Source organism: Pseudophryne corroboree, chromosome 1 (genome assembly GCF_028390025.1).
Source record: "Pseudophryne corroboree isolate aPseCor3 chromosome 1, aPseCor3.hap2, whole genome shotgun sequence".
In the NCBI taxonomy this organism is placed as follows: domain Eukaryota; kingdom Metazoa; phylum Chordata; class Amphibia; order Anura; family Myobatrachidae; genus Pseudophryne; species Pseudophryne corroboree.
The window spans coordinates 351932938-351946053 of NC_086444.1; the positions used below are offsets into that span (position 1 = coordinate 351932938).

A 13116-nucleotide genomic window follows, 5' to 3' on the forward strand; every position below is an offset into this window, starting at 1 on the left:
TCTGTAACCCGCACCAGATCACGACTGCTGCTAACTTACCAAGATGATGGTCACACCATACTATTGTATACAGGGAAGGCCTATATCAGTGCCCCCTAAAGGGTTTGTTTACACTAAATGGGATGCATTTGGCATACAGACACCGCTCAGGAGTCCGCAATCAGGACGCTGACAGCGATATTGTATCACACCTCACTAAATACTCCTTACTGTCTGTAAATATATTCCGTGTACACCATAAAATGTGTACATCAAACCACATGCATTTACAACTTATATTGTGTATGTTACATTTATTGACGAATATATTTTAAGTTACTGAGGGGTCTATTTACTAAGCCTTGGGGGTATATTTACTAAGATTCGTGTTTCTGCCGAATTGGCGGGAATTGAAACTCAAATTTTAATCGGACGTATTTTTCTGCAACTTTCTGTAATCATTTTCAGGAATTTACTAAGCTGCCGAGTTTTGGTTTTTCATATTTTCCGATGTCGATGCTATCCGTATTGTCGGGGAGTGATGAGTAAAACACTGCCGGACATAACACAATGAAGCCCGGCCGCATCAGTGAGATCAGTGCAGGGCTTCATTGTGTACAGTATTAAAAGAGTTAAAAGGGTTTTAAAAAAATTGCATAAGCATAACCAGCACCGGGTTCCACTAGCAGAGAAGATAATGCCACAGCCGGGGGACACTTTTATACTGGTCCCTGCGGTCGTGGCATCACCCCCCTCCCCAACTAGTCACTCCTGGTCCCCCCCCCCCCCCCCCTCCAGGCACCCAAGGGCCTGGGGTGAAGCCCGAGGCTGTCGTTTACATGGAACCCCTTTCCCCGAAAGCCGGGACCCCCCCATGACTCCTGTCACTGGAGATCCCAGCAGCTAATCAGGGAGCGCCACGTCATGGCGCTCCCCTGATTGGCTGTGCGCTACTAGTCTGTCAATCAGGAGTAGCGCACAGGCTAGAATGGAGGATCCTCCATTCTAGCCTATGATGGGAACTCTACGGTCTGCGGTAAACCGCGAAGTTAACAGCCGTGTTTCACCGATGGTCTATTCATTCGTATTTGTGAACTCTGCCAGGAAAAACAATACGAATAGCCCCAACACTGCCGAGATTCGTGTTTAGTAAATTCCGTGATCACACTTAGAAGAAAAATACAAACTCGAATTAAATCGGAACCTTAGTAAATATACCCCCTGGAGAGAGGTAAAGTACCAGCCAATCTGCTCTTAACTGTTACAGGCTGTGTTTGAAAAAAAAAAAAAAAAGCAGGCAGGATGTAATGGTGTCCGAATTTGCCGGAGGTGCAGGATGCAGGACGAACCCGGACATTTTTTTAAAACGTCAATCATTTACAAGGCTTGTTTTTGCCTTGTAATTGAGTGCCACTTTAAAAAAAACGTTCAGCCAGCATCTCACTCCTCCAGCAAATTCAGACGCCATTACATCCTGACTCAAGGCTTAGGACCTTATTCAGCTTCAGTTGCAAATGTCCGAAAATCGCAAGCAGGTGATTTTCAGGCATTTGCGCAAACTTCCACAGTGCCATCACATCCCTGCGGGAAAAAATATAGTGGAGGTGCGCCTGCCTTCAACAGCCAGGCTGCACAGGCAGGGGTCGAACCTAGTTGCTGCAATCTAATTGCGATGTGATCGCACGGCGTTGGGCGGCACTTAGCATGCTGGGCGACCTTGCCCTGTGCTGGGCGGCCCCCAGCATGTAATCATATGCAGTATAAGGACCTTAGTAAATAGACCCCTGAATTACTGACTGAAGGATCCCCTGAATTTTTCTGATGTAATCTGAGGGGTTCACATATGACAGTTGACAATCTAGGCACTAGACATTTATATTCTGCCAAGATGTCCAATATTTGCTACGATTAAGATCTAAATATGGAACAAACTAACATTACCTCTGAAATTATTTTATATGTATATTGCATGCATAGGAAAGAATGTGCAGCCATATTAGACAAATCCCTGATACACTGGATCTTAATGGATGGGTAGCATATTACCTTTCTCATCTCCCACATTCATGGCCCATTCTTTTTGGCTACAATATTTATCAATATGGTCCACCACGCTCTGAGGGTTTCCACGCTCTGCATTCTTCAGCACATACTCCAAGATCCTGTGTTCCTTCGTTTTAGACATTGAAACAGCAGATAGTCAGCCCAAGTCAAAAGATTTCAAGCAGATGTACTGGGTTTATCGGAGGAACCCTGAAAGTTAATGTAATGGAATATACCAGAAGTCAGATAACCTTTAGATTTTTAGAAAAAAGCCAAAAAAAAAAAAAAAAAAAATCTTTTGTATTAGTATTATTATTGTTTGATACTGTATATTGCGCCACAAGGGTTTCGCAGCACCTAAAAGAGCGCATAAACAAATGAGGAAAACAAGAAAACAACGACTTGCAGTACAAGAACAATGTAGGATAAGTACTTGGTATATAAACAATATTGCATCAAGGAACAGGACACTGAAATAATCATCAGGGTGGCAGAAACCGAGGGTTATGTGCTGTTAAGAAGGGGGTGGTGAAGGAAATTGTCTAAGGGGTCTATTGACTAAGCTTTGGATGGAGATAAAGTAGATGGAGGTAAAGTACTAGACAATCAGCTCCTAACTGCCATGTAATTGGCTGGGTTTGAAAAATGACAGTTAGGAGCTGGTTGGCTGGTACTTTATGTCCATCCAAGGCTTAGTAAATAGACCCCTAAGACTACGGCGACAGATAGCGGCCAAGCGGAACCGGCTTTGCCGGAAGGAGAGTGCACATGGGCGCCTGTACAGGCGCCCACACATGTGCGGGAATCCCGCCGCCGCTGGGTTCCGACTGCAGCATGCTGCGGTTGGGCCGGACAACGGGATTTCAATGTGAACACATACATTTCAATGGGGATCTGGTCTCTAGGTTGACAGTAAATAGGTCGACAGGGTGTCTAGGTCGACATGAGTTTTTCAAAAAAAAAATCTTTTTTTATGACCTTTTTCATACTTGACGATCCACGTGGACTACGATTGGGAATAGTAACCTGTGCCGAGCGCAGCTGTAGCAGAGTCACCTTGCCCAAAGCATGGCGAGCGAAGCGAGGGGACACGGTGCACTAATTGGGGTTCCAAGTCACTGTACGGAGAAAACAACACCCAAAAAATAATAATCTCATGTCGACTTTTTGACCTGTCGACCTAGAACATGTCGACAGAGACCCTGTTGACCTACAGACCCTGTCGACCAATAGTAGTCGACCTAGTTACTGTCGACCTTGCATACCACACCCTTTCAATGTATGTGCATTGCAGCTGTGTTACATTGAAATCCTGCGAGTCACTGGCCGGATCCTGTTCTGCGGAATCCTGCACAACAGGATCCGTGTGAACACAGAACACCCCTCTCCCGGCCAAGTGGGTCCCGCTGCTCGGCTGCTATGTGTGGCCGTAGCCTAAGAGAGGGAAAAGCACATGAGGGGAGAAGGCCCTGCTCGTGAGAGATTATATTCTGAAGGGGAGGTGCAGACAGACAAGGACACAGATGGGGTAGAAGTGAGCATGGAACAGAGGGGCAGGATGAGAGATGGCTGGGTTTGATGAAGAGGTGGGTCTTGCGAGCACATTTAAAGTTTTATAGAGATGGAGAGTCTAATAAGGAGTGTATTTACATTTGTGTTCTCACACACTATGGAGTCTTTTGTCTAAGCCAAGGTCTGTTGTGCTTCACACATAGATTCAGACTCGCAATAGTTATACAAGTGTCATATCAAACTAATGAATACAGACTTGTGAAGATGTTTTGTCATATCGCAACTAAGACACAAATTCAATGTAAAAAGTTGCTTGGTGCTAGCAGAGTCGCACAGGACCTGGCTGCTTACTTACACCAGATGGCATATTGGCGCTACGTGTATAAGGACACATCTGTCGCTGAAATACACGTTTGTTTTTTGTTTGTTTTTAATCAAACTGGGATCAAATAATTATTTTACGGCATTTAACAGGAAAAAAATTGTAGCAAGGTTTTCATGATTCTTCCCAATTGTTACCTTTTATTGGGGAAGCATTCGATATCCTGGCTGTCGGGATCCCGGCTCTCAGCATACCGGTGCCAGGATCCCGACTGCTGGGATACAGATAACTATTCTCCCTCTTGGGGTGTCCACGACACCCCTGGAGGGAGAATAAATAGCATGGCGTGCGTAGCGCCACCGTGCCTGCAGCGAGCCTACAAGGGGCTCTTTTGCGCTTGCCCCACTGTTGGCATTCCAGATATCGTAGTAGACCCCTTTTATTGATATGGCACCACCAAAAAACAAAAAACAAAAAAAAAAACAACAACAACTCTTGAAGGTTTTCTATCAAGGAGCTGTACCCTATACGGGTGTGGTATTGAAAGTCGACAGTAACTAGGTCGACAATGTCTAGGTCGACCACTATTGGTCGACAGTTAGTAGGTCGACAGGGTGTCTATGTCGACATGTTCTAGGTCGACAAGTCAAAAGGTCGACATGAGTTTTTAATGTTATTTTGGTGTCGTTTTCTTCGTAGAGTGACCGGGAACCCCAATTAGTGCACCGCTTCGTTCGCCATGCTTCGGGCATGGTGCCTTCGCTCCGCTAGGCACAGATTACCGTTCCAATCGTAGTCCACGTGGATCGTTAAGTATGAAAAGGTTCAAAAAATAGGAAAAAAAAATTGTGAAAAACTCATGTCGACCTTTTGACCTGTCGACCTAAAGACCCTGTCGACCTAGACACCCTGTCGACCTAGTTACTGTCGACCGATAGTGGTCGACCTAGTTATTGTCGACTTAGAGACCGGATCCCACCCTATACATGTGTATGTCTCTTACTGCCTTCTCCCTGTCCCCTCCATAGGCCTCTCCCTGTCCCCTCCATAGGCCTCTCCCTGTCCCCCCTCCATAGGCCTCTCCCTGTCCCCCCTCCATAGCCCTCTCCCTGTCCCCCCTCCATAGCCCTCTCCCTGTCCCCCCTCCATAGCCCTCTCCCTGTCCCCCCTCCATAGCCCTCTCCCTGTCCCCCCTCCATAGCCCTCTCCCTGCCCCCACATTGTCTCCTTACATTCTAACTCTGTGGGACGGCTTCTGCTGCTACTGCATGTTCTGGCTCCTATATCATGCTTCTCAAGCGAAAAGTGAACACAAGTCCTGAGAGAGGGGTGGTCTTCAGTATGCCGGCTGTCGGGATCCCGGCGCACAGTATACCGGCGCCGGAATCCCGACAGCCGGCATACCGACACTTATTTTCCCTCGTGGGGGTCCACGACCCCCCTGGAGGGAGAATAAAATAGCGTAGGGCGCCACCGTGCCCGCAGCGAGGCGAGCCCACAAGGGGCTCATTTGCGCTCGCCACACTGTCAGTATGCCGGCGGTCGGGCTCCCGGCGCCGGTATGCTGGTCGCCGGGAGCCCGACCACCGGCATACCATACTACACCCCTGAGAGAGGGATTGTGAGTGCAGGGCTGCTTGACTCCTCCATGGATGGCTTAGATTGCGAACCAAGGAATCAGATTAAAAAAAAACCATAGAGTCTATTTACCGATCTAGAAGTAGAAAGGGGCATCATTTTCCATTCTCTGAAAAATATTCATCTCATTCTGTATTTGGCCACAACATTTTGGTGAAATTTGGCCTTAAATGTTCCCAATCCTCCACCAGCACACCACACAGCAGATCGATTGCCATCAGCCCGGCTGTATTCATTAGAAATTCCACTAAACACACACTTAAATACAGTGAGAAATGCGACCCTAAAATGGTGAAGCAAAAGCAGAACTTGCCAGTATTAATCAGTCAACAGGGTGCACTTACCGGATCCAGGGTACTGGTACGACCAGGGGGGGTAAATTTACTAAAGATCGATTTTAAATAGATATAAAATCTATCAACATCGGTAGCGTTTTGGGCTCTTCCTTTTTGTATTTTTTTTATTGAACTTTTCAAAGCACAATACATAACAAGAACAGAAACAGTACCGTATATAACAATACCGTTAACAAAAATAAAAAATTGCCATCCATTAAAAATAAAAAAGTTACAATAAACAGGAGTTTGTCTTTCTTCCGTTGCAAATATAGTAAGACTACATGAAGCTCTCACAAGTAAATATATAGGGCGGGATTCAATTCTTTTCACCCCTTTCCACACTCGTTCTGTTTCTGCCCTCAGGGACGTTGTATCATTATTTCAGCTCACTACCCCCGGAGTAGCGAGGCACCCAACCCTTTACACTGTAAACCTGATTACTATGGGTGCAATATGTGCGATAACGGAGATCATTTTAGAAAGGAAATTGGGCGTGATATATCATCTGAATCCCACCCACAGTGTCCATGAGAGTGAATAACAACATGCTAACAAGAGAAGCAACAGTGGAATAATAACACAAAAATCACATAGTAACACATTATGCAGGCTCAATGACTGATAGAATCCCTTCGTTGCTGCCCAATCTAGAGTTACACCAGTCGTCCCACTTCTCAGAAAATTTAGAACTAGAACCACGTATTTTGAACATATGACGTTCATGTCGGGCCACATCATTAACCAGTGCCCTCCACTTATGTATACTGGGAGGGGGGGGGGGGGGGGGAATAAGCAGAAAACCAAACCCTAGCTACAACGGGTGGAATTCATGTGACCGGCGGTCAGCAGACTGATGGTCACATGACCTCCCCCAAAATCAAGCCCCCTCACTATCCCGACGGTCGGCATGCCGACCAACAGGGACTATTTCCACTCGAGTGCATTGGTGAACTGACACCCTTTTCGGTTTTAGCAGGTCTCTGACCATGTTCTGGATGTCCTGGGCTCTCTCTATTGGGAAGAAGACCTTCATTTGTTCCGTATCCAGTATCATACCTAGGAACGGTAGTCGAGTTGTCGGAATCAACTGTGACTTCGGTAGATTTAAAATCCAACCGTGTTGCTGGAGCACTCTGAGAGAGCGCCACACTGCTCAGCAATTTCTCCCTTGATCTCGCTTTTATCAGGAGATCGTCCAAGTATGGGATAATTGTGACTCCATGCTTGCGCAGGACCACCATCATTTCCGCCATTATCTTGGTGAAAATCCTCGGGGCCGTGGAAAGTCCAAACGGCAACGTCTGAAATTGGTAATGACAATCCTGTACAGCGAATCTCAGGTATTCCTGATGGGGGGCATATATGGGGACATGCAGGTACGCATCCTTTATGTCCAGAGACACCATAAACTCCCCCTCCTCCATGGTGGCTATTATCGCTCTGAGTGATTCCATTTTGAATTTTAATCTTTTTATGTACAGGTTTAGGGATTTCAGATTCAAAATAAGTCTGACCGAACCGTCCTGTTTCGGGACCACTGCTGGTGCAGGGGAACCTTGATTATCACTTGCTGTATACACAGCGTTTGAATTGCAGCTAACACTACATCCCTTTCCGATGTGGAAGCTGGTAGGGCCGATTTCAAAAATCGGCGCGGGGGCACCTCCTCGAATTCCAGTTTGTACCCCTGGGAAACTATTTCCAACACCCAGGGATTCAGGTCTGATCTGACCCAGGTCTGACTGAAAAGTCGAAGACGTGCCCCCACCGATGCGGACTCCCTCAGGGGAGCCCCAGCGTCATGCTGTGGGTTTTGGAGCAGCCGGGGAGGACTTTTGGTCCTGGGCACCTGCCGAAGCAGGTGCTCTTTTGCCTCTACCCTTACCTCTGGAGAGGAAAGAGGATCTCCGACCTCTTCTGGACTTGTGCAACCGAAAGGACTGCATCTGATAGGGTGTTACTTTCTTTTGCTGTTGGGGAATATATGGTAAAAAATTTGATTTACCTGCTGTAGCTGTGGAAACCAGGTCCGTCAGCCCATCCCCAAACAATACATCTCCCTTATAGGGTAGTACTTCCATATGTTTTTTGGAATCCGCATCACCCATCCATTGGAGAGTCCATAAGGATCTTCTCGCCGAGATAGACATGGCATTGGCCCTAGAAGCTAGCAGTCCAATGTCCCTTTGAGCATCCCTCATAAATAAGACTGCGTCTTTAATATGGGCTAGAGTTAAGAATATAGTATCCAAATCCATATTATCAAATTGATTTGTCAGCTCATCTGTCCAAGCTGCAATTGCGCTACACACCCATGCCGACGCAATTGTCGGTCTTAGCACAGCACCCGTATGAGAATAAATACACTTTAAGGTAGTTTCTTGCCTGCGATCTGCAGGGTCCTTAAGGGCCGCTGTGTCAGGAGACGGTAGCGCCACTTTCTTGGACAAGCGCGTCAGGGCCTTGTCCACAGTGGGGGGTGATTCCCAAATCTCCCTGTCCTGCTTAGGGAAGGGGTATGCCATATAAATTCTTTTGGGGATCTGCGGTCTCTTTTCCGGTGTCTCCCAAGCTTTTCCAAAGAAATCATTTAATTCATGAGATGTGGGAAAATTAATAATCTGTTTCTTTTCCTTAAACATGTGTACTCTTGTGTCGGGGACCGAGGGTTCATCCTCAATATGCAACACAATCATACACTGAATGGTTTTAGTCACCCTAGGGTGCAATTTTACTTTCCGTGTCGGTAGTAGTGTCTTGTGTTAAGGGACGCTTTTAAGACCCCGACGGGCCCTGTGAGTCGGTCCAATCCGAGGATTGACCCCCTGATGTCCCCCCTAAATCAGCCTTATCAAGCCTTTTATGTAAAGATGCCACACTTGCATTCAACATATGTCACATGTCCATCCATTCCGGAGTCGGCACAACCGACGGGGACACACCACTCATTTGCTCCACCTCCTCCTTGGAGAAGCCTTCCGCTTCAGACATGTCGACACCACGTACCGACACCCCACACACACAGGGATTAACCTCAAGGGGACAAAACCCCAACCAGGCCCTTAGGAGAGACAGAGAGAGAGTATGCCAGCACACACCCAGCGCTTAATAACACTGTGGAAAAATATGACCAGATAGCGCTTTTTTATATAATAATATTCCAATTCCCACTCACTGCGTCGCCAATGTGCCCCCCTCCTCTTTTTTCCAGCCTGTGAAGTTCAGCAGGGGAGAGACCAGGGAGCCAGCGTTCAGCATGCAGCCTCTGTGGAGAAAATGGCGCTGGTTAGTGCTGAGGATCAAGCCCCGCCCACCCGACGGCGGGCTTCGGTCCCAGTGCTTTTTTTATTAAAATGGCGGGGGATTCTTGGATTTACTGCCTCCGCAGCCTAATCCATCTTAACATGCCCAGAAGTGAGGAACATTGCTGTCCAGGGCGCCCCCCCCAGCGCCCTGCACCCTTCAGTGCTGCTCTGTGTGTGTATAGTGGGAGCAATGGCGCGCAGCTTACCCCTGCACGCCTTACCTTATGAAGATCTGATGTCTTCTGCCTTCTCATACTCACCCGGCTTCTATCTTCGGCATCTGTGAGGAGGACGGCGGCGCGGCTCCGGGACGAACCCCAGGTGAGACCTGTGTTCCGACACCCTCTGGAGCTAATGGTGTCCAGTAGCCTAGAAACAGAGCCCAACCGTAAAGCCAGCCCTGCTTCTCTCTCCTCAGTCCCACGATGCAGGGAGCCTGTTGCCAACAGGACTCCCTGAAAATAAAAAAACCTAACAAAATTCTTTTAAAACAGAAAACTCTGGAGAGCTCTCTGCAGTGTACCCTTTCTCCTCTGGGCACAGAATCTAACTGAGGTCTGGAGGAGGGGCATAGAGGGAGGAGCCAGTGCACACCAATAGTCAAAGTTCTTTTTAGGTGCCCTATCTCCTGCGGAGCCCGTCTATACCCCATGGTCCTTACGGAGTCCCCAGCATCCTCTAGGACGTAAGAGAAATACATAGTGGCGTGGCTTCGTGGGGAAGGGGTGTGGCCACAAAATAATACCAATTCATAAAACGGTGCACAGTAGTCTCCATTATTCAAATTACGCCGCACACTAGTACCACTACACCAGGTAGAGACCCTTTTACACCTTACGGCGGACAGATTCCTCTTTTTACACATTACAGCAGACAGCGTCCCCTTTTTACACACAACGGCAGACAGCGTCCCCTTTTTACACACAACGGCAGACAGCGTCCCCTTTTTACACACAACGGCAGACAGCGTCCCCTTTTTACACAAAACGGCAGACAGCGTCCTCTTGTTACACAAAACGGCAGACAGCGTCCTCTTGTTACACAAAACGGCAGACAGCGTCCTCTTGTTACACAAAACGGCAGACAGCGTCCTCTTGTTACACATAGCGGCAGACAGCGTCCTCTTGTTACACATAGCGGCAGACAGCGTCCTCTTGTTACACATAGCGGCAGACAGCGTCCTCTTGTTACACATAGCGGCAGACAGCGTGCCCTTGTTACACATAGCGGCAGACAGCGTGCCCTTGTTACACATAGCGGCAGACAGCGTGCCCTTGTTACACATAGCGGCAGACAGCGTGCCCTTGTTACACATAGCGGCAGACAGCGTGCCCTTGTTACACATAGCGGCAGACAGCGTGCCCTTGTTACACATAGCGGCAGACAGCGTGCCCTTGTTACACATAGCGGCAGACAGCGTGCCCTTGTTACACATAGCGGCAGACAGCGTGCCCTTGTTACACATAGCGGCAGACAGCGTGCCCTTGTTACACATAGCGGCAGACAGCGTGCCCTTGTTACACATAGCGGCAGACAGCGTGCCCTTGTTACACATAGCGGCAGACAGCGTGCCCTTGTTACACATAGCGGCAGACAGCGTGCCCTTGTTACACATAGCGGCAGACAGCGTGCCCTTGTTACACATAGCGGCAGACAGCGTGCCCTTGTTACACATAGCGGCAGACAGCGTGCCCTTGTTACACATAGCGGCAGACAGCGTGCCCTTGTTACACATAGCGGCAGACAGCGTGCCCTTGTTACACATAGCGGCAGACAGCGTGCCCTTGTTACACATAGCGGCAGACAGCGTGCCCTTGTTACACATAGCGGCACACAGCGTGCCCTTGTTACACATAACGGCACACAGCGTGCCCTTGTTACACATAACGGCACACAGCGTGCCCTTGTTACACATAACGGCACACAGCGTGCCCTTGTTACACATAACGGCACACAGCGTGCCCCATTTTACACATTGCGGGAAAGAGAGAAAGAGAGAAAGAGAGAAAGAGAGAAAGAGAGAAAGAGAGAAAGAGAGAAAGAGAGAAAGAGAGAAAGAGAGAAAGAGAGAAAGAGAGAAAGAGAGAAAGAGAGAAATCTCCGCTGGCTCAGGCTCCTCGGTGCAGCTTCTGATCACGATTCCCGGGCAGGAGAGAAGGAGGAGGAGGGAGGTGGAGAAGGGAGCCGCAGCAGCGCTGTGTTATTGGTGGAGGCGCTGCTGCTGCTGTCCCTCTGCTTCACTATAGGCTGTTCTCGGAAGACAGCCTATAGTGAAGCAGAGGGACAGCAGCAGCGCCCAACCAGTAACAAAGCGCTGCTGCGACTCTCTCCTCCACCTCCCCCGTACCTGTGCGCTCCTCTCCTCTCTGTCCGGGGGCTGTAGCTGCGGGCAGCACACAGCGGCATGTAATGAGTCAGTTTGACTCATTACATGCTTTGGGCCCCTGGACAGTGGCGGGCCCCAGTGCAACGCACTGGTTGCACTGGCGGTAGTTCCGCCTCTGCTGCACATGTTATATCTGCCCCACCTGCATGGTTTTGCCCATTAGTACACATAGTTGCTGCTGCAATCAGGTCTGAATTACCCTCTATAGCTGCCATCTCATTCTTTTAAAAAAAGGACATCTATACTGGAAGATACAAGAGTGGTGATTGACCCAGCCCCTTCCCCAGCACAGTCTGTCTGCATCACCCCCTTATCCACACACTTTATAATTGATTACAAATAACTTATAATATGTTAACATACATTTATCAGCAAACTATGAAGAATGAAGACTATGAAGAATAAAGAATTACAACCCCCGTTTTTTAAAGCCTTGGAGAGTGATAAATAGCACAGAGTGATAAATAGCACAGTGATAAAGTGTGAGCCAATCAGCTCCTAACTTCCATGTTACAGGCAGTTTTTTTTAAATGACAGTTAGGAGCTGGTTGGCCGGTACTTTATCACAGTGCTATTTATCACTCTCCAAAGCTTGATAAATCTGGGCCTACGTTTGCTACCACTACATTCATTTTGCTTTGTTTCGTCAGAGAACCACATTATTCATATACTGTATGACTGTCAATAATATTTACATGTTCAGAAATTCAGCGTACTTTCACACAGACACTGCATACAAATCACAGCTGGGAATGCATTGGAGTACATCTCTGAAGCAGTCTCCTAATCACATAGTGGTTATTTGGTACTCCCAAAAAAAACAACAACAAAAAACTGTAGGGAACCTAAGCTTTATAGTAACTTGGGAGGTGTTCAGGGTAGGACGAACCTGCATCTCTGCACCATCACTTGTACACTGCCATATAATACAATGCAAACTGATAGAGGATATGCAGAACTAGTGCCAGAGGCAGTCTGGTCTGGTGACATTCATGGCTCCAATGTACAATATTGTCCCAGTGCTCGCTGTAGCATGTCTTTTTCTGTATTCCGAGTTTACAGTATTTGTGCTACAAAACATGCTCTTTTCAACTTACTGTATCAGTAAATGGACATTTTTTAACCAGTCCCCTAACCTTAAAGTGAAAGCAGTGTCCAAGTATACAGCAGCTGTTCTGTATTCTATCTTACATAGAAGAGTTAACAGAGAACAGACTAACCTCGTGCTCTTTGGGCTGCAGAAACCAGGAAATAAGTCTTGTTGTGCATGCTTTGCCTTTTGTACTGCTCAGCCTGCAACCAGGCATGACTAAGCGAACTAGGATTATGAAAGTTCCAGGAAGAGAGGGTGCAGAATGGCTTTAGGGAAGTCTGTATAATGTCTAGTAACAAAAGGAGTGACAAGTCTGGGAATTCTAGTTAGCTATATTGGGAGCAGATTGAACTTTTATGTATTTATTTATTTTTTAAATCATAAATATACGCACTATGGGGCAAATGATTCAGTGGTATACACAGTATTGTTACTGTCAGGGGCGGATTGCCCATAGGGCTTCCAGGGAAGATTCTGGTGGGCCGATGTGCATGTGCGGC

General features: G+C 47.6%; 1 protein-coding gene across 1 annotated transcript in view; it reads right to left on the reverse strand.

The window, feature by feature from the left end:
- LOC135070134 (catechol O-methyltransferase-like) overlaps positions 1-12829 on the reverse strand; it is a 76216-nt gene extending 63387 nt beyond the window's left edge. The window contains exons 1-2 of the mRNA XM_063964738.1: positions 12744-12829; positions 2026-2232 (exon numbers count right to left, since the gene is read on the reverse strand). Coding sequence (XP_063820808.1) covers positions 2026-2164 — 139 coding nt within the window. The 5' untranslated portion in view covers positions 2165-2232; positions 12744-12829. The remainder of the gene's footprint in view (positions 1-2025; positions 2233-12743) is intronic.
- Positions 12830-13116: the final 287 nt, after the last annotated feature.